At 34.5% G+C, this 22038-nt stretch overlaps 2 protein-coding genes across 8 annotated transcripts; one reads left to right on the top strand and one right to left on the bottom strand.

The window, feature by feature from the left end:
- The first annotated feature begins 6311 nt into the window (after nt 1-6311).
- Nucleotides 6312-12616, top strand: LOC118038956 (uncharacterized). The gene is made up of 14 exons (XM_035045509.1): nt 6312-6699; nt 6910-7082; nt 7187-7290; nt 8029-8095; nt 8999-9091; nt 9170-9334; nt 9431-9571; nt 9666-9743; nt 10228-10340; nt 10432-10492; nt 10823-10990; nt 11705-11806; nt 11960-12049; nt 12183-12616. Exons 1-14 carry the CDS (start codon nt 6420-6422, stop codon nt 12243-12245), a joined length of 1698 nt encoding a protein of 565 aa, XP_034901400.1. The 5' UTR covers nt 6312-6419; the 3' UTR covers nt 12246-12616.
- A 949-nt stretch (nt 12617-13565) lies between these two features.
- Nucleotides 13566-20953, bottom strand: LOC118038957 (putative disease resistance protein RGA3). Of its 7 annotated transcripts, none has more exons than XM_035045510.2 (13): nt 17396-20953; nt 17207-17273; nt 16928-16983; nt 16685-16808; nt 16505-16579; nt 15950-16144; nt 15598-15849; nt 15212-15350; nt 15067-15123; nt 14727-14823; nt 14511-14640; nt 13955-14097; nt 13566-13874 (listed from the first exon to the last, which is right to left on the bottom strand). In XM_035045510.2, exon 1 carries the CDS (start codon nt 20847-20849, stop codon nt 17400-17402), a length of 3450 nt encoding a protein of 1149 aa, XP_034901401.1. In that variant the 5' UTR covers nt 20850-20953; the 3' UTR covers nt 13566-13874; nt 13955-14097; nt 14511-14640; nt 14727-14823; nt 15067-15123; nt 15212-15350; nt 15598-15849; nt 15950-16144; nt 16505-16579; nt 16685-16808; nt 16928-16983; nt 17207-17273; nt 17396-17399. The 7 variants fall into 7 exon arrangements, with proteins under 7 accessions (XP_034901401.1, XP_034901402.1, XP_034901403.1 ...); XM_035045511.2 differs by having other exon boundaries at nt 15219-15350; XM_035045512.2 differs by lacking the exon at nt 15067-15123.
- Between the last annotated feature and the right edge of the window lie 1085 nt (nt 20954-22038).

Raw genomic sequence — 22038 nt, 5'->3', positions numbered from 1 at the left:
GCTGTGTGCCCTTCTTTTTATAATGTAAAAGCATGGGTTTTTATTTTTGTACACTTCGACTCTTGTAGTCCTCGACATCTTACAATATAAACCTTAAACGTTTTCGATTTGTTGCAATGTTGACCTCTCTCTCTTTTAATTTAAAAATAATCAAATAATTCCTTGACGTTATAAACCATCCTCATTTTAGTAGTTTTTTTTACTTTATTTTAATCATATTATTCCATCTTAACTGCTTCTTATTTTCCTTTTTATTTTTAAAATTTTTAAAAAATAAAAAGAATGTGAAATTGATGAAAGGGTTAAGGTGATAATCATTAAATAAAATTGCAAGAAATGATACTTAAAATGTAGATTGATTGGGTCTTGAAATGCCGAGTCAATTTTTGGTTTGGTATAAAACCCAACCTAAGACAAGTATGGGTATATCATTGGGTTGACCAAAATCAAATTCTTATTAATAATAATTCGTTTGGGGGGGGGGGGGGGGTTTGGAAGTGATTTTGTTTTTATTTTTTTGTATTTTTTAAAATTATTTTTGGGCCAAAAAATCATCAAATTAATTATTATTTTTTAATGCTTTGATAGTTTTGAAGTTAAAAATAAAAAAAATCCCAAAACATTGTTTTAATATATTTTTAAATAAAAAATTATTTTAAAAAGTGCACTGCACTATAATCTTAAATACAAAGAGCCTTTTTATTTTTGCTGTGAAAAAAGGCTTTTAAAAAATATAAAATTTGTTTTATATTTTTAAATTTTTTTGATATACTAATATTTAAAATAAATTTTAAAAAATAAAAAAAAAATATTATTTTAATATATTTTTAAACTAAAAATACTTAAAAAACAATCTTAAATATATTTAATAACGGGCTTAAACTTATATATAACAAGATGCAAAGAGAGAAAAAAGAAAAGAAATCATCCCATCTTCCATCAAATTAACTACACAAAAAGAGAAAATCTCTCCCCGTATCAACTCCTCAAAAAGAAATGACCACCGTAATAATAGAGTAGCTAGCTGCTGAAAATTCTCAAATCGATACACACACTATCTAGCATATATATATATATATTGCTTGCTTCACCCCATTTCCAAAATTGTCTCCAAGACCTCCTCTTTTCAAGAGAACCCCGCTTTCAGTCTCAGTGTTAGGAGCTAGCTCTCAGCCATGTAGGCTTCCTCTCTGTCTTCTATGCAAATTTTCATTCTTTTTTGGTTCTAGAGAATTTAAGCTTCATAAAGGATCATATGGACCATCAATAGTAAATGATAAAAAAAAAATTTAATACAAATTTTTTTATTTTTTAACATGGGAGGATCGACATTCTTTATTTCTTAGGCCCATTTTGCTACTTTTGTTTACTCTGAGAAATACGAGACTTGTTGTTGACAGGTTTGACAGATATTGAATTGAATTCAGGCTTATGTCACTGTGTTCTGTAATGCTTCTGGTGTTAAAGTTAGTTTCTTTACTGAGTTCAAGTGGCCTGTAAAAATCTGACTCACCTTGATCATTGGTATATGGATTTTCTTTCTTATGTTTCAGCTCCTGATCAATTGAAATTACTGGGGTTGAGCAGGAAACGTGTGTTTTTGCTTAAAAATTAGAGGGTTTTGTTTCTGGCCCTTTTGATTCATGAACTGTCGTCATTTTGATGTTGCTGGTCATTGCGGTTGTCTTTTTTGATTTCTTGTTTTGTAGTGAGGGAGCTTGCTTGTACCTTCAACTTTTATACCAAGAAGTATAATGAAAAACTCCAGTCATTTCTTTGATTGAGCGATCATGCACTCTCTTCTTTTGTGCAAGTCAGCAGCTACTTTTGATCTCAGGATTGGGGTAAGAAGTGAGGATCTTAGGGACTCACCGGAGAAATCAATTCAGGGAAGCGGTATTGCTCTTTCATCTCCAAGGCTTGTGATACCGGCTGCAATTCATGGATTGCGGGTCCTGTCTCATCAAAATTTTGCCGACGATCTTTTTGATTTCCAGGTATTCATTGAAACCATTTCTTTTGCAGTTTTATTGCACTCTTGAGACATGTTCCCAGATGCTGTTGGAGACGAAGAAAAAATTGGTTGCAATCTGTTCGTACTTCATGGGGGCCACATAGCTTAAGAGATCTCCCAGCTCCATGCTGAAGACTTTTACAAAAAGCAAATCTACTTGCACTGGGTTTGGAGTTCTCGAATTCAAGGGGCGGTAGGCTAATTTTACCCATAGGAACGAAAGAAAGAAGTGAGTTGATTCTTAATTGTTCATCGTTCTCTTGTTCTTTCACAGCTTGTGCCTGCTATGTCTAGGGTGTTTGTATACAAAGCTGCTGCTCTTGTGCAAGTAACAGAGACAACGATGACCTGAAGCTTATCTTCCCTGTTAGCGGGGAAGTGTCAGTTGAGTAGCGCTATTTGTTTGCTTCAAAGTAAATTTTTTAAAAAATAAATTTCAGATAAATAAATTATTTTTTGATGTTTAATAATGTAATAAAAAAATAAATTAAAAAACACTTTTCAGTGTTTGGTTATATCATGAAAAATAAGCTGGAAAATAACTTATTAATATTTTATTTTTTTCAAGTTAATTAAAATAATAAGGAACAAATCTTACAAATTAAAAAGTTGAATATGAATGAAATTGAAAAAATAATATAATTTTCATAAATTATCTCAAATAAAAAACAATAAAGATCAAATCTAACAAACAAAAAAATTAAAAAAAAATTAAAATAATAATAATTACTATTTCATAAATTATTTCAAATAAAATAAGTAACAATCAAAAGAATAAGAATCAAATTTGAAAGATAAAAATTTTTAATTAAAAAATGATAAAGAAAAAACAAATAAAAACTATAAAAATAAGAACCAAAATTAATATAAAAATCAAATTCTAGGGGATGAAATTGAAAAAAAATATTCAAAACAATATATATATATATATAGAGAGAGAGAGAGAGCAATCAAAAGTTTGAGGACTAGATTTGATACAATCAGTAAATAATATGATATTTCTAAATTTTTCACAATTTCCGAAAAGTGTTTTCCGCCCAAAATAAAAGGAAAACACTTTTCTAGAAACCAAGCCAAATTTTTCTTTGACTAGAGAGTATTTTCTGCTTATCAATTTTTCTAACGGTAAACAAATACAGAAAAATTTGGAAAGAGATTTCCAAAAAACCACTTCTCATCAAACAAACAAGATCTAAATAAGTTTTCCATTCAAGTATTATCGAAGGTGGATGATCCATCCACACCTAAATCATTTCATAGCAAAATGGAATGCTTCACAAAGAGCTTGGTAGCCCGGTTGCAGTTTATTGTATTTTATATTTGTTATTTTTATTTAATTTCATGTTTAAAAAAGTAAAAAATAGATGATAACTTTTTTTATTATTAACGTGAGTGTCCGGGCCAGCTTGCGCGCACCACGACTAATCTCACGGCCCACTGAATATCCTGCAAGCCCAATGAGCAGGTAAGGCATTGTGGGGGTGACATGCATACCGCACAGGAAGGACCCAATAGAGATAGGAAGGGAACAAACTCTCCAGCCCCACTCCCACTAGGACTCGAATCGAAATTCGAAGGAAGGAGAGTTGCCCCAACAACCACTGAGCCAACAACCTGTTGGTTAGATGATAACTTAATATTATTGGATTATGCACTGAGCCCAAGTACATGTAGATCTAATAAGCTGCTAGACCTAATATTTTGGAGCTCAACATCTCGCTAAATCCAAATATATATAAAATTGATGATTTTTCTAGGCATCATATTAACTTGCAAGATTTCATTTATTTATTTCTATGATCCTTAACATAAAATGTTAGGGTCAAGTATATTCATCCCTCAATACCCCTAAGCATATAAAAGTCTTATAAGGGCTTGTGATTTTTCTATTACTATTAATGATGTGTAAGAGATAATTATCACTCATTAATGATGTATAAGGGTCCCTCCTCTCCATTAAAAAAAAAAAATAAACAAGATTTATGGGCTATAAATCCATATGAATCCTTTAATCGTCAATGTTCACAATTTTCATTTTCTACCATATATTTATTTTTATGGTATCTCTTTCTAAAATACCATGATCGATCTTTTCTCTCAAAATAATATTTATTTAAGCATCGAGGAGTCCTTAAATTTACCAAAGGAGACTTTTTACAAATATCAATCCTCACCTACCTAGCTTGCTAAGTACTAAATATCAGTTATCAGTCATTTTTAGTTAAAAAAAATAAATCAAATTATTAAAATCAAGATATCCAACTCATAAATCTTTTTCTAAACTACCTTGATTTTTTTGAAACCTCATCACTTTGAGTACTTATGTTGAATATTCCCGCAGATAAAACCACCCGAAGGGTTACTCTCGAAATGGAACTGCTTGGTTTTGTAGATTAAGCTTATGCAGAGCTTGCTGGTGGAAGTTCTTGTGCGAATCTACATATATTATAATGAAATTGTTGCTGTCAAAAAGATGTTTTGACTAGATCATACATGCATAATCATCTAATTTCTGTTTCCTCCACAATTTCTGTTTAATGGATTTGCCTAACACTTCCATGTAAAAATCCAGGTAGTTGCCATCTCCTGATATCAACGTCTCGTGATTGCCAGCAAGCATTCGCATGAAAGCAGATCCGCATGCATAGTAGATTTCATTTTTATACATATATTATACGACATTAATATCTAATAATTTGTAGGCAAGCAAGAAATTAAGACGTTGATCACTGTCCTAGGTTATCCCCAGCAAGCATGTAAGCAAACAGGATAGTTCAATGTTTGCTTGCGAAGGAAGCAAGTCTTCTGCCATAAATCGCCTCCAGAATTGCTGCTCCTGCCTTGTTGATTCGGGTGTGTTTGTTTTAGCTTTTGTGGTTGAGGTTGTGGTTGGGTACAACCCAATTATGCACAAAACTCAACCACAAAAGTTATTTTTTCTTGTTTTTTATAGTTTTTTTAGTGGGTCCCACACCCAAACTCAACCTCAACCTCAACCTCTAAAACAAACACACACGAATCATCTTTCAACCTGTGAACGCTTTTTTAATGCTTGTTACAGCTTATTTGTCTTTGCTGCAAAAAAATTGTTTTAATGTGTGAATATTAAAAATATTTTTTTTAAAATAAAAAATATATTTTTAATATATTTTAAAATAAAAAATAATTTAAAAAATAATCACCACTGGACTTTTAAATATCCGCTAAATCCTAAAGGAACACAGCTAGTTTATGTGATTTTTCTTAGCTTGTACCAATAATGTAGATGGTAACAAAACTGAGATTTCATTTCATGTGTTAAATGCTGAAATTGGATATATTTTTTGTGCCTGTTTATTAACTGTGACACGTCAATTTATTTCCATTTTTTCTGGCAAAACTCCCATCAATCCCTCTACTGTATATAGTTTACAAATTCAGTCCTCTAAATACCAATTCTATAAATTAGCTCCTCCATTGTTTACCTTTTCTCAATCAAATCCTTCCATCAAAATAATTGGAGGTGACATTAAATAACGCACGAGTTACACTCGCATTTTCCAATCTGGTAACGACTTTATATTGCATTTGAGTCACAGAAACATTAAATTTAACCCTTCTTTAATGTTTCTAATATAAACATTTTAAAATTATTGAAAAAATAAAATAAAATATCAAATTAATTTATTTTTAATTAAAAAATATTTTTATCAAAACATGTGCACTGCATTATTAAAAAACACATAGATGTAAAAACAAGCTTACATTTCCTCTCATTTAATATATATAATAACACGTGTAATCCAAATGTAAACATTAACCCTTCTTTAATGTTTCTAATATAAATATTTTAAAATAATTGAAAAAATCTAAAAAAAATCAAATTGATTTATTTTTAATTAATTTTTTTTTCAAAAACATGTGCACTGTTTTATAAAAAAAAACACATAGTTGTAACAAAAAGCTTACATTTCCTCTCATTTAATATATATATATATATATATATATATATAATATAATATAATATAACACGTATAATCCAAATATAAAACTATTTTAATCACATTATTATTTATTTTAACTTATCTTACATCGAAAGAAATAATAGAATACTTTTCCATTTAGTTTATTTTAAAAAATGATCAATAAAAAATAACACACACAGATTTTAACATCATCTTCAATTGTTTTCAAAAGTTGTTAACATATGCCGACGGAGGTCCCAATTGAGAAAACTGACAGATAGGAGACTTCTCCAAGAAACAAAAATAGTCGAGGGACTAATCGAACTTCTTCTTAAGCAAATCAAGAAAGCAAGTAAACAGACCTCACTCACCTTCACAACCTCTGCTGCCAGATATTCTAATTTTTTCTCTACGGATCGATCAGTTGCTGAAACCCTAGATCCGATCCGATCCGAAAAACGATGTCGTCAAGGAAACAGCAAGAGCGTCAAATGCTAGAATCAATCTACTCAATGATCGCTCTCGTCTTCATCCTTGTCACCTGCATGGAGCTCTGTGACGCAGCAACTGTCGTCGACGTCTACCGCTTAATCCAATACGATATCTCCGGAGCTCAGTTCGGATCGCGTTTTGCCACTTTGAACCACCACGCCGGCTCCTTGCATCTCCCTCCCGGCGTCGATCTTTCTCGCACTGTCGTCATCATTCCTGTTCGTGAATTGAATATCACTTTGGTTAAAGGTTAATTACATTTCTAATTGCGCATCTAGTCTATAATAACAGCCTACTTACTTAAAATTTGGTTAAGTAATTAAATTGGTTGGTTACTATAGCTTAATTAATTAAAGTAAAATTTAATGAAGCAGTTAAATTGTTTGATTAGTATGGATTAATTAATTAAAATTTAGTGAAGCAGTTAAATCAGTTGATTTTTATGAATTTTTATGATAGAGTTTATTGCGCAAAGAAAACCGCTGGGAGGATTATTATTTTTGCTGCCGCAAATGCTTAATTTTGAAAATAGAGACCCCACGTCTGAGAGCAAGTATCAAATACATGAGAAGAAGTTGACAAAGAATGTTTTGGTGGAGCTTGAACGATTGCTTATTCATGCCAATATTCCCGTGAGTGAAAAAAAATAGTTATTTATTTATTGTTATTTAGTTCTTTTGAACCTTATTTGATCGAGTTTGGGTGATTTTGGGTTTTGTGATATGTTTTGGTGCAGTATCCGGTATATTTTGCTTTTGAGGATGATGAAATTGATGCTGTGTTGGCTGATGTCAAGAGGAATGATGCCTCTGGTCAGCCTGCTACTGCGACAACTGGCAGGTTAGTTCATAACATTGCTGTTGAAAAATGAGAATTCTAGTTGAAGTTATATGTCATTTAAATAGAACATAATATAGTCAGCATGCTAAAACGAGCTGGATAGATGCCCCATGGTCGTTTCTTGAAAAATTGCATCACATGAGTGAAATTTCAGTTTCTTATCCTGGATATACTGTATGATGTTTTCTGAATCTGAATACCTGATTGATAATTATTTGCTCCTGTTCTCCAAACACTCTCTTCCTGAGATAATCTATGCAAAACATATAAGAAAGAAACAAAGAAAATGGTAAGTGGCCGTAACAGGATTTAAATGTTCACTGCGGAATGCAGATGTACAACAATATGGAATTATGAGTTGAGGGGAAATTGTTTTGAATCCCAAGCTGAAATTTTCATGGAGGGAGGAAAGAGGTCTAGTTTAGTTTCTTTTGGAAGGTTGATGTTTTTTTTTTTAATTTATTGAGCCAGAAATTGGCTCGATCTAGAGTGTCTTGTACAAACTCTTTTTATTCTCTACTGCTGATTAGTCCATGATATTAATGCTATAAAAAGCAAAAACATGCAATGCCTTCCTCTATTGCCATCTGGTTCAAACACTAAACATATCTACTTTCTAACTCATGGTTGTTTATGTCCATGGAAATGTGATTTTACTTGTGTGTGTGCTTGCTTAAGTGGAGATTGATGATATGTTTGCTGGGCACGTCTATTTATTTTTGCTTGGAAATATTGCAGCTACAAGCTTGTTGTCTCAGCACCAGAACCTAAGAGAATTGCATCTCCTGCCATCACAAACATTCAGGTCACTTTCTGTTCCTTCGTCCATTGGAAATGACTAGTCATAATGAAATGGAACATGTTGCATATCATGAACATCTCATCATTGATCTGTCACTTACTAGAAACAGGGATACTGGGCTCTCCAGATTCTGATGGCTAAGGGAACAATAGTCCATTGGCCACAATGCATTACAATCAAACTGATGCTGATGCTTGAGGAATCTATTATATATGATTTGTGTTTTTGTAATTTAATTTTGTATCTTTGCTTTGATACAGACACTGTTTCTTGAGAATTTATTATTGTGTTTCCTGCTCTGGTATCTTTAGCTATGTTATTACATTACCAAAGCTCAGGAACACTTGTGAATGTTAACATAGCCTCAATTTTATTGAACTTAAGACATGATAAAGATATGGTTTTGTGTTCTAACAGGCACTCCAGCCTCTGGCGTGTAAGGTTTTATGGACAATTATGAATTTTGCAGCACACACCATTACATTGCTTGTTTAAATATCACGGCCATCACCAATTATGTGTTGGCACCTAGATTAACATACAGATTTTTGTTACTAGCTGTGCAAACTGTGCTTTAAGCAAGACTAAAACATGGAACTTTAAAAGCAGAAATAAATTTAGGTGTAAAAGCATTTGCTACTTGACAAAAAATTTCAGATCATATATTGGTCTTAACTCTTAAAGTCCCGCGTTAACAATTAAAATTATTGAAATTCTGATATAATATACTCTCCATTTTCGTCACATAGGAATATTAACAATTGATAAGACATCCTTATTAATGAATTTAGTTACTGTTTTTATTATTCATGCTTGTAATCTGAGCAATCTTGCTGAGCTCTCTGAGCTTCTTCTTCATGCTAATGCTGTTTATTTGTAAACTGAATGATGGTTTAAACTGCACAGGGGTGGTTGCCAGGGCTGAAAGCAGATGGAGATCCGAATCAACTTCCAACTATTGCTATTGTAGCATCATATGATACTTTTGGAACTGCACCTGTATGTAAATTTACATCTGATATAAACTATTTCCACTTGTATGCACCTTGTAATGTGTGAAATTAGTTACATGTGTAGGCATTATCTGTTGGAAGTGATAGCAATGGGAGTGGCATTGTGGCTCTTCTTGAAATAGCTAGGTTATTTTCACTTCTTTATTCTAATCCAAAGACAAGAGGACGGTATAATTTACTTTTTGGGCTAACATCCGGTGGACCTTATAACTACAATGGAACCCACAAGGTGCTTAGCTCTTTATCATCTTTTCCATTAACTTAATTGTATAATCTACTTTTTCTTTATTTTGGCTTGCTTATCTTAGTATTTTTACTTTTGAAGTGGCTTCGGAGCTTTGATCAACGTCTACGAGAAAGCATCGATTATGCTATTTGCTTGAATAGCATTGGCTCATGGGACAACAAATTGTGGATTCATGTGTCCAAGCCTCCTGAGAATGCCTTTATTAAACAAATATTTGAAGTAAGATGATGAAGTTTTTAACAGTACAGAGCTGTTATTCTTTTGTGTCAATACCATTACTGTGTTTTGTGGTTTGATCCATTGAGTTTCCTAGGGTTTCTCTACTGTAGCAGAAGAGCTGGGCATTGAAGTTAGTTTGAAGCACAAGAAAATTAATATCTCAAATCCTCGAGTAAGTCAATTTACCTGAAGGTTTGAACTATTTTGTAAAACCATGAAAAAATGATGATTTATTTTTAATTTTGACATTTTTTTGGCTTACTGGTTCTAGAAAAATTATTTTTGCCAATCTCAAATGGTAAATACTGGAGAATTGTATCAGACATTGAAATAGATGGTTTTCTTTCATTTATTTTCATTTTCATTCTCTGTGCTGCAGCACCAGGAGATGAGTATTCATCATTTAATAAGATATTTTCATAGCCATTGTAAAGCTTAACTTTGTGTTAGATTATCTGCTGTTTATTCTTGAAACAATATGCTCATATTGCTATTGTGATGGCTGACACCAGTTTACCATGTATGCATCTTTTTTTCTTATTATGGATGGGGTTTTCTTCGTGTTTTTACCATAATTTTAGTTTAGTTGATTCAAGCATGCTGTACTTTCAATGCTCTCATTTAGTTCAGGTGATATAGCTGTTGACCTGCTGTAGGTAGCTTGGGAGCACGAGCAGTTTTCAAAGCTGAGGGTCACGGCTGCTACCCTTACCGAACTTTCTGCACCACCTGAACTGTTAGAAATGACTGGAGGTCTATCTGACAGCAGGTTGTGTTTTTCAACTTGAACCTCATTTATAAAGAAAGTATAGCTGCTCTTATATTTTTGCACAATACTGAGATCTTGGTTCTCTGGACAGACATTTTGTAAATGAAGATGCAATAGTTAGAAGTATCAAGCTAGTTGCTGAGAGTATCGCGGTAAGGTTACATGCCTTCGAATAAGTTTAATGCATTGTGATGGATCCTGGTACCAAAGTTTTGACTTTATCACACATTTGTTTGAAGACTAATTTTGTGAAGTTGCCCTCACTAAGAGTGAGGTCAAGGCACCAATTGTGTGCTCAGACGTGCAAGTGCTGGTAATGTGCACGGGTTTAAGAATATTAGAATTAACCTTATGATGGGGTATTGTGTCAGGATTTGCACATTAGGAACAAGTTTATTGCAAATTGTGAACCAAGATAGCTAAATTTTTGGAACATTTTTCAAGTTTTATGTTCTCTGACATATTTTACTTGTCATACACAGAGGCATGTCTATGGTTACCAAGGGAAAAACATTCAAATCTTTGCGGATGACACTAGTTTGGCTGTCAATGCTCCTTACATAAGATCCTGGTTGGATCTTTTGTCACAAACACCTCGAGTGGCACCATTTCTATCAAAGAATGACCCATTTGTTATGGCACTGAAAAAGGTATACAGTTTACAAATTTTCGTCAACAATTAATATTTTCATGGTTTTCTTTATTATATGGTCAATGGTGCTGTTCGCTCAAATTTGTGTCAGGCCTTGCTAAGTGCAGACTACAGTATCGGACATTTACATTCTTTTATTTTTTCCAAAATTGCTAATTTGAGTTGAAATATTTAAATTTCTGTGGTTACATCCAGCTTCCTCTCTGTTTGACTACAGTTTAACTTTTATTACATGTTGTCGTGGAAATATTGTTTCTTTCATGTGCTAGGTGATGGAATGTTAATAAACACTTCATGCTCCCCCCCCCCCCCTAATATGCAAAATGAAATAAACTTTATTTTTATTTTATATATGTTTAAGGATTCGTTCTTCAGATGCCAATAGCATTTCATAGGAATGGTTTTACTCAGATCAATTTCTATCCCCCCCCCCCTACGAGCTCTTTGATGCTGACTTCTGGAATCTGGTTGATTTATCCAAAACACGGCATATGCTGTATGAAAACCTGTCTGTCTGGCCCCTGGTGCTTAAGAGCTGGTTGATGGTACTATGTTGAAAATCGGAAAGGACTTGTTATTTATTTTTCCCACTAAGAAATTTGGTTTGGTTTCGGGTTTTTATTAGGCTGGGGCTGCTTAACACTCTAAAGGTAACATAATATACTTTTTTCATTTTTTTACTTTGCCTTAATTTGTTTCTATCCTTCTGCAGGAATTAGAAGATCATACTCATGAAGTAAATGTGCAACACGAGGTGCTCGATGGGATGTTCACAATCTATGACTCAACTAAAGCTAAACTAAACATATACCAGGTTCTTTTTTTTATTTTCTCCAGATGACAATTACATTTTTATTTCTCTTGACTTTTGAGATGTATTTTATTTTCATGCTATTCTCTTTTACAAATTAAACTGTTAATTACTCTACTGGATTGAATGATAATCAACTCAAATGTGATGTTACAGGTTGCTAGTGTAACATTCGACTTGCTGTTGCTTCTAGTGCTAGGATCATATTTGATTATACTTTTCACTTTTCTTGTCATCACAACAAGGGTAACCCCACTTATCTTTATATGAAGCTTTCAATACTTTTTGTTTATACATTTTTTTTGGCTATACCTTCACAATCCTACATGAAAAAAACTGAACTAAAAGTTGCTGAATTGCCCACTATGCTGTTTAACAGGGTCTTGATGATCTCATAAGTTTATTCCGACGGCCTCCCTCTCGTAAGGTGAAAGCAGCATGACAAAAGAAGCTGGATTTGTGCACCGAAGCTGTTTATCCCTGTTGCTGAAGAGCATCACATGTAGCATAGAATGTAACCTCTGCCATGGAGGAGTTTGTGTTGTTTACTAGTTGTGCGTTGTCGATTAGGTCAGAATCATGAGGGATCAGTTTAATTTTGGTCCTAGGAGGATAATTTTTTTATAAAAAAAATTATGGTGCTGGAATGAGTTGAGATTTGTTAACATAGGTTGAAGAAAAGCTTTGGTGAAGGATATTTTAAACCAGAGACTATAGCCAGCATTTTTTTTGTAGAGGATAATCTGTATTTGTGGCACCAGCACCATGATTTCGTTATTTAAATTTCCTATAAAGTTTTGGAGCAGTTTCCTATGGTAATTATTAATTAAATTGGATAAACCTAGCAGTAATTCAGTCTTAAAGCAATCATTTAGAACAAACAAACGAACTAAAGGGACTTTTACGCTGTACCTGAGGTGTAAAAACTTAGGGCTTGTCGCCTATGCGTTGCTAGCCAGGCTAAGCAAGAAGTGGATAAACCCGGCAAATCCCCTAGTCATGTGGGACGGGCTGTAATGAGATCAGACCTGTAAGAAAACTGGGTTGTGCATGGAGCAAAAGCAAGAATTTCCAAATCTTCTTCTTTATATGACAAATGGAAAGCAGAAAACAAGACTGAATATATTTTTAAATTTAGAAAAACAAAATTATTTTTTTCCACAAAATTAATCACAAATGTGGGTTAAAGTTTTTGGGTCTTCTTTAATAAATTGACTGGACTTAATGATATCAAGAAATGGATGCTAAATACGTGTTGGGTGTAACAAAATTTGTATTCTTGCCAACAAGAACTTTAGCTAAAATTTTGTGAGAAGAGAGGAAACTAACTTCGACAAAAACTTTAGCAGAAAATCTTCTGAAGAAGAACAATAGTGTTGAGAGAGAATTTTGAGCGAGCTCTGAGCCATCGCTATGAATGCCACCATTTCATTTCATTGAGGGAGAGGGGTGGAGGGAATTAGTATTATAATTATTAAATCCAATTTGAAAATTCACCTCGCAAAGGAGTCAAGTCATATAAGTCAAATGTTGTTATCTAGATTAGCTCGGGTTAATCTAGAAAAATAAAAAACACAATAGACATACACACTACAAATCACTATAATGTTTGGGTCCAAAAAAGATAAATATTGCAAATTGTTTTCACCAATCCACTTTGCTAAAAAATTTAACAAAATAAAAGATAAGAGAACAACATGCTAACAAAAAAAATTAATTGACCAACACTTCAACACAATTCAACAAAGGCAACTAAGCAAACTAAAAGTTCAAGGGACAAAATAATTAAATAATTACAATTACAAATCCTATTATTTTGATAGATATTTCATCATAAACAATATAATTATTAAGATTTCATAATATTATAATTTAAGTTAGATGTAAAAGCACATTAAAAACCAATGTAACACATGTAGATGCATCCTTGTCAACACCTTCACTTCGATACAACGAACATATTGAGCTTTTTCATGTCCGAACAAAACTTGAATAAAATGTTGATGGGATGAGATAACTGGGCCGATGAAGTATCAGTATTTGAAGTACTATCAGAAAACATTTGACATTGCTGCAATAAGATCAATGAAAAGACATTAATATATACTATACTATACTAGACATGAAGTAAATGTAAAAATATATACACACCATTTTCTCTTTTTACAATCTCTACTGCGAGCAGGATAGACAGTTTTCTATTGAAATAGATCGAAAGAATCCAGAGACCCTATCTTTGCTACAGAGACTGCACTGCATCTTCTCCTACAATGTCTGTTGAAGATCAAGCCAGCCTGCCAATTTTTGAAATGAAACAGAAGGAATAGAAACTCTGGTGAGACAGATGATTGAAATGTGATAGTTAAAATCAGTAGCAAGGCACCTAAAGGGTTGAATGCCATAATTAAAGTAATTAGCATATGCATAGAAAACCCAAAAAGCCTGAATTTGTGATTAAAAAATCCCTCAGCTTATGGAAATGATCCATAACTGTAAATAGAATTGTAAAAAGAAACAAGTTTGGAACTATAGGCAGTAATGAAGAACCAGAAACCATGCAATCAGCTAGTGGAATAGGAACGGATGACATTTAGAATGGGAAGAATATGCATATCCCGTCACATTATAAAGTTGTTAAAATAATCTAAAACAATTTTCTCCATTAATCAATGAGCATGTTAAAGAGGTAGAAATTTAAGGAACACACCTCACTGAATCCAATTCCAGATTTCTCATCTTGTTTTGATCACTTAATCGCTGATTACAGAACTTCTGGCATCTAAAGGGAAGTGAAACAGGTGAGCCAAGTTTCTCAAAGCATCTGAAAATCCCCCCTCCTGTATATCACGAAGACACACGCATAATGCTTCTACTGTTCAGTGCTCAGATAAAATCTTAAAAACATGTAGCAAAGAAAATATACCTTTCTAAGATCAGAAGTGGTGGATTTGGAATCCATCGATTCCTTGGTCATCCATCGAGGAACGTTTAGGTAATGGTCAGTTTGCAGATTTTCATCTCTGCCAAAGAGAAGGAAAACAGTCAACACATAGTTTCATCTTACCAGTTAAGCCATCTTGTAAAACAAAGATCCTAACAGAGCCCAACTCCTAAGACAAGCTACATATTCAAGACAAGCTCACTGGATGTGGTTCATGAAGATCCAGATACTTGGAAGGCTTGACAAAGATTTATTAAACTGGGATGTAAAATGAAGTTGGAAAGGATTTTAAGACACTGTCAATTTCTGGTTATATGCTTGCCTCAAACCAAAGACCGTCTGCCATCAGTTGCTCTACCTGCACCCCTTCCGTGCTATTCTGTGGTTGAAAGGAATGACCGAGACTAATTTTAGCAATGGAATTCACAAAGAAAAATGATCCATATCTCCAAACCCATGACACCTACCAAATACCTGAAGATGATTGAACCCTTATGGAATGTGGGGCTGAGATGTTTCCTTAAAGTGCCAGAGAGAAGCACCATGTTGAAGGAAGGTGTGCTGACCGTTTTCTTGATGGATGACGATTGCTATTCCTTCCAGGACCTAGAATCAGGAGAAACATGGGCACCTCTGAGAAAAATTCTATTATGCCTGTGCGATTGCTAGTGAAATGAACCATTCTTGTTTGGTTGACTGAACACGAAAGTATTTTTCTCTTGAAAATATAATTACATACAATATCATTGAGTGTGGATTTTCATAGAAATATGGAAAAAACCAAATGCTTATTCAGAGGCCTAATAGCATCCTGGTCAGTTGAGCAGAGAAGAGTCTTTGATTTGTAACTCACTTGAAACTGAGCTGGTCAAATGAAGCAATGTGCGTCGGTGCATGAACCTCTATTCTTCCGCTTCTTATGTTAAAAAAAAACCAGTTTAGTGATCATTCAAATCAGAAGTTGTTTCAAATAACAGCAGCAAATCCTTCATCACACTGAATCTCTGAGTTGCTAGAGTTACTTGGCAGCATTGTTTCTTTGTCCACATAATCCCACAATAAGAACTGGTTCAGCAAAACTCAAAAGAATTGCACGTATCTCCTCCTGCAAAACCCCATGCTCGATTAATGAGCAGAGCTTGCACTGATAAGCAGAAATATTAACTCATTGTTGAACGAGCTCAAGAAGAATTTGTCCCCTTAACCTTTTCCAACTCGCATTTCTGAAAACGTAGCACTGATTTTTGGGCTTCATTGGCATCTAGTTCTGGTCTCCGTCTTTCAGCTACCCTAACAAAAAGCTGCTCTTGCTTTATCCAGTCCGAGTCCCCTACATCAGGCTCTTCCCCTTGTCCTTGCCGGCCTCGAAATGCTTTCAGCTGGTTGGGCTAGCAATCCCTCTGAATAAGAAAAAACCTCTTGGATTCAGAATTGCAGCTAGTGAAATGAAGTAGAAGTCTAAAAGTGCAGGAAAGTAGGACATGTGAGAGGCTGATTCATTGTATAATCTGCATATGAGTTTATGCTTAGCAAAGCAAGCCTCACTAATGAATTGAAACAAAAGTTGAATAGAAGTTGTCAAATTACCGAAGACAATTAGTTCAAACCCAACATGTTTATAAATCACTAAAGTGTTCAAACCAAAAATTTCCCTAACTTTCCACCAGTCTCGATAATCACTACCTTTTTGCCTAACAAAAAGAAACGTAAGTATACACTTCAAAACTGCTAATTGATTAATGTTCTGGTTACATGTTTACCTCATAAAGGATCACCATAAAAGGCCATCTTCCACCATTTGGTCCGCCAGAAGCTTCCAAACTATTCTGCGCAATCTTATTGGAAGAGAAGGACGATCACTAATATTAGGAATGCAATTAATGCAGCAAAGTTGAATAATTGGCAGCACTAATCCACATCTTCAAATGCTTGAGACTTACCAAACACCCCCAGATGATTAAAGCCTTCTACAGGCTGAGACGTTTCCTTAAAATGTCAGAGGGATGCACAATTGAAGGTTTCTTGACCGATTGCTCGTGAAATGAACCGCTCTTGTTTGGTTGACTGAACAAGAAACCATGTTTCTCTTTAAAATATACTAGTAATCATAACAATAATTACGTACAATATCACCATAACTATGGAGATTGGATTTTAATGGAAAGATGCAAACAACCAAATACCTGTCAGAAATCAAAGAGCCCTTGTTTCTTTTGCACTAGATCTTCATCTGCCGTTTCTGATCAAGATTAAGCCAGCAAAAAATCCAGCTGAGTTTAAGCTTGAAATTATTCAATTAAATTATAAAGATAGGAATCAATTATTATCAGCTTTGCATAGAAAAAGGGACCTTACACAAAAACGTAAAATATCAGATGAACAGAAAAATGAAACAAAAAGTTAGAAAAAAAATTGATTGGACAGTCCGTATAAACCCAAGAAGTTTGGAGAGAAGAACCAACCTGAGGAAATTGGTAGTAAGATTGAGCTCCCTTGCTATTTATTTAATTGGGCGAGTTGCGCTTATTCCTGGAAAATTTGTTGTGCAAGCAATTAATCAATGCAATGGAAAAGAAAGAAATTAAACGAATTAAATTTAATATAAATAAATATAATTAAAGACAGCCAGATTTATAGAAATTCAAACTTACCTCACTATGGTATATCGATATGTGGGATATGAGAAATCTTGGGCCACTCAGACCCACTGCCCTCCGTGCAATTTCGCTTCAAAAGCGAACTGCTCCTAATTATCAGACGTGTTAGTTTGGAGAGGCGTTGCATGGCTGTTGAACTTGGCAGATACTTGAGATTCTGACATTCCCAAATTGTAAGCTCTTGAAGAGAAGAAAGGTTGGCCAACCATTCTGGCAATGCTTCCTCAAATCCCTCTCCGTTGAAACCATAGATCTTTAATTTCGTAAGGGAGGTGAGGTGTTGAAGTTGATGTGGTAGACTCTTCAGTTTCTTCCACCCAATTATCTTAAGCTCTTCAAGGGTGCCACCTAGGTGTTGGATTGAATCCATTCCAGGAAATGCCTCCAATTCCTGCGAGAAACCACCGATTTTCAATCCCTTCAATTGGTTGAGGCCGCGAAAGAAATCTTCCGGAATATGACTTAAATTTCGACACCAGCTGATATCTAATCGAACAAGAGAATGCAGTCTTCTTTTTAAACCATCGGGAACTGACTTGAATTGATCACAGCATCTAATGACTAGTGATTGAAAACGAGAAGGCCACACTTCTCCTCCATGTAAATCATCAGAGAAGATAAGCTCCCCGCAGATCTCGATATTCAATTCCTTCATATTTGCGTAGGATAGTGGCCAACTAATTCGAACACTTGCTTTTCCACACCAACCAATGAATACACTTGTAAGAGAACGCGATTCTAGAATAATAGGCGATTCCAGATTGTAGCACGCAGAAATAGACAATGCCTCCAGAGCTATGCAGCTTTGAAGGCTTGGAATGGATGACAGATTGGAACAACGCCTTATGGTTAAATATTTAAGAGATGTCGCAGAGGCTTGGAATTCGCCAGATATATGACTCAATGCATCACAGTCTCTGATTGTCAATCTTACAAGTTTTGATGAAAGATGGCTCATGGATGGAATGCTTTCTAACTTGGGACACCCATTAATTTTCAACTCTTCCAGGCAAGGAAATGCTACTTCCATTCCACCACTGCTATAAAACTCCTCACCTATTATCTCCACAACATCCATTCCTTCTATCTCAAGAATTTTAAGATGAGAAGGATGTCCTGCTGGAGGAAGTTTTTTACAGCCTTTCAATTTCAGCACCACCAAATTATTGAGTGTTGACGTCAAAAACCATGGTGGGAATTCATCACCCTGATAATTCTCAATCTCTAAGCTTCGTATGTCTTGGTGAGGCTGGAGGCCTTCCAACACATCCTTGTAATTGATGCTGGAGCTGCTGCTTTCTCTTTCTGAACTCCATACCAATACCAATGTGTTAATATGTTTTTTTCCAGACAGGTTTGCTCCCTTGGCTTCTTCTTTGTCTCTTACATGATCCAGATTGACTATTCTCAACCTCCCTCTTAGTTCCTTCAAGCATCCCAGTTCTTCAATTTTGTGGCCCTTGTCCTGACCCACTTCAAAGAATGGCAGTGATCGAAGACCAGTTAAGCATCCAACATCAGCTGGCGTATGACTAAAGTCAATATGTCTCAAGCTTACCAAATATTCCATTTTGTTGGGAAGCTTTATGAGTAACCCGCAGTCGCTGAATCTTAAGGTTTGCAAATGATAGAGCTTCGTGATGGATTTTGGAAGTGCTTTGATATCTGTTCGTGAAACGTCGAGATATCTCAAATGTTTCAGCCTGCAAATTGAATCTGGCAACTCTGTCATACGAGCATCATTCAAGGTCAGACTTCGCAAACTTCTGAATTCCCAAGACTTGTTAAGGAATCCTGAGAATAATGTACGCAATTTTCTAGCACCATTCTTTAGAAATACTGGTTCATTTCTCTCATCAGAAGAAATGAGATTTAGATGTGTGATAAATGTACCGTCTATAGCTGAATCAGGCTCCTGAATCACTGTCTCCGATTTTGTCACCATCAAAGCTAGATCGTGCACAGGATTGGGCATCTTGCAACAGATTACATTCCCAAGCTCATCCGTTTGGAAATCTTGGAAAAACGAACGTGCAAGCAGGTCATTAAAGTTTCTATCACCTATATCTTCCATCTCTCCATCAGATGGCCCAAGCAACCCTTCAGCCAACCAAAGCTGAATCAGTTTCTCCTTTTCAATCTCAAAATCTTTTGGAAAAATAGAACAATAAGAAAAACACCGTTGCAGAGAAGTAGAAGGCAAATGATCGAAACTAAATTTCAATATTTGTAAAACTTGATCATAGTCTCTTGACATCTCAAAAGCATCACTGTCTCTTATTGAACTCCATTTATCCTTGCCCTTTTCACGAAACAACATCCCCCCTAAGGCTCTAGCAACTAATGGCATCCCCCCACACCTTTTTGCAATATCTATTCCGATAGCCTCCAATTCTGAAGGAATCCACTCTCCATTTACAGACACTATTTTCCTAATAATTGACCAGCATTCATTATTTGACAGTTGTTTCAGCTCATGACTACATGCAATCTGACTCTCCATTATTGATGCTGTTCGTCTACTACGAGTAGTAACAACAACAACATTCCTATTATTACCACTAATTTTTAATAGACAATCCTTTAAAATCTCCCACCTCTTATAATCTTCGTTCCACACATCATCAAGTATGAGAAGAAATGTTTTAGTCTCTAACTCTTCTCGAAGATGTGTCGTTATTGCATCCATTCCAGTTATCCCACCAGTGTTTTCAGCAAGAGTTTGCTCCAGCATTCCTCGTAAAATCCTTTCAACGTCAAAACTATCAGAAACACAAATCCAAAATGTTACATCAAAAAGTCCTCGATCTCCAACTTCTCGGTACACCATTTTTGCTACAGTAGTCTTTCCGAGCCCGGCCATTCCCACTATAGGAATGACAGAAAGAACTTGTTGGCTGCAAGAACTAATCAACAAGTTAATAATTTTAGAGACATCATCGCCCCTTCGTTTGACAACTTCTGAGATGCATGAGAAAGAGACTGTCATTGGGCGGAATCTAGGTTGAGGAGTTGTACCTGCAGATAGAACTCTAAGCCCAAACGCAGTTTCTATTTGTCCAAGCTCATCAAAGCGCTCATTGATCTTTTGAAGTTCTTGGGTCAACCTCAGACCAAATGCTATTGTGTTGGAGAGAGAGAAGAAGCTACATACCTTCCCTTTCATACTGTCTTGAGTCTCTAGCTGCCGTTGAATAATCTCATAACCAAGCTCATCCAGCACATCTTCAGCTTGGTAAGCTGTGTCTCGAACCTTATCCAACCAATGCCTCCACGTATCATCAACCGTAATTTGTCTTTCTTCAGCATATTTTAGCAATGATTGAAAAATGATCAAGTTCGACCTCAGCTTTTCCAGCTCTCCCTTAAATCCCCATGCAATATTGATCCCCTGAGCTGCACGAGCTGCAGCAAGTGAATGAACCCTCTTCAAAATCTCAATAGCCATATTCTCTTAGGTTAACTATTAATGATAAGGAAGAAGTGCTTTGAAAGTTTTGGAAACAATAGAGGTGAAATTACTCGATACTGAAAGGCATCAACCTTTTAAAAGGCTAATTTTATCTGTCCGTGGAAAAAGTAGCATGACTTGTGGCTCTGGTTATGATGAAATTCTTAATAGAATACGCTAGTCATTACTTCAAAGGAAGTAGCTAGACAGTATTTTTATCAGGACGGATAGATAGTAAATACATATATCATTTGCTATCACTCTTTATTTTATATTGATGAAAATATTAAAAAACTGTATTTTAATCATTGAATACTTATAATCACTTAAACTCTGGAATTCATGATAATATTATACACGAACGAGTATAGGCTTGGACGACCCATTTTAATAACAAACATGAACGACTCATTATTTATTATGAAGAATTTTGTCGATATGTAATGAAGATGAGATTATAAATGGATGGTACATGTGCATCCCGTGATTGACCCCACAATAACAATAACGATCAACCTCCTTCTCATCCTTCAGCGCCGCTTTTATTTTAGATTTATTATATTTGAATATATAAATGTTTAAATTTGTAATAGATATTTGATTTGTATATTATTTTAATTAATTTTCTACTCTTGTTCAATTTTTTGTAAAAAAATATTTTTAAAGTATTACTGACCAAGTTACCGACATAACAACTCCTTCGATATATTTCAGAGAGAGTTGAAAAGCAATCACTATAAATATCACTGCTACTGTTAACTCACTGAAGAAATTACAGATGGTATTATGTCAGTAATATGTTATATTTATCGATAGATATATCAACAAACAAATAAAAACATCGATGACATTACATATGATTTTCTTATCAATGATATGTTAAATTTATTGATGGAGATATCGACAAAATAAAGCAAGTAATTTTTTTTGTTGTACTTTGTCTGTCCATAAATCCGTTGGTATATTTATTATATACCGACGGACTTACTGATAGACCATAAATTACCTACAATAATTTTTATGACGGACTGTTCCTATTACTGAGCCTATCATTAATATACATACTTATAAATTATGAGTATAAATATCGTCAAAAAAAAATATCAATAAAATTATTAAATTTGACATTGAGGATATATCAATATTAATGTTTGCTGATCATTGCCTGCAACAATGTGTATGGGCT

This window comes from Populus alba, chromosome 4, assembly GCF_005239225.2.
Source record: "Populus alba chromosome 4, ASM523922v2, whole genome shotgun sequence".
Taxonomy (NCBI): domain Eukaryota; kingdom Viridiplantae; phylum Streptophyta; class Magnoliopsida; order Malpighiales; family Salicaceae; genus Populus; species Populus alba.
Note: the sequence above shows the minus strand (reverse complement) of the source record. Positions and strands in the feature narration are given on the sequence as shown.

What these genes read in the sequence shown, in the direction of transcription:
- LOC118038956 (XM_035045509.1), top strand. Translation starts at nt 6,420, where the DNA reads ATGTCGTCAAGGAAACAGCAAGAGCGTCAAATGCTAGAATCAATCTAC. An exon ending in GGAGGTCTATCTGACAGCAG is followed by an intron (nt 10,341 to 10,431) that starts GTTGTGTTTTTC and finishes TTCTCTGGACAG; the next exon opens with ACATTTTGTAAATGAAGATG. An exon ending in TAGTTGCTGAGAGTATCGCG is followed by an intron (nt 10,493 to 10,822) that starts GTAAGGTTACAT and finishes TGTCATACACAG; the next exon opens with AGGCATGTCTATGGTTACCA.
- LOC118038957 (XM_073408485.1), bottom strand. Translation starts at nt 20,849, where the DNA reads ATGGCTATTGAGATTTTGAAGAGGGTTCATTCACTTGCTGCAGCTCGT.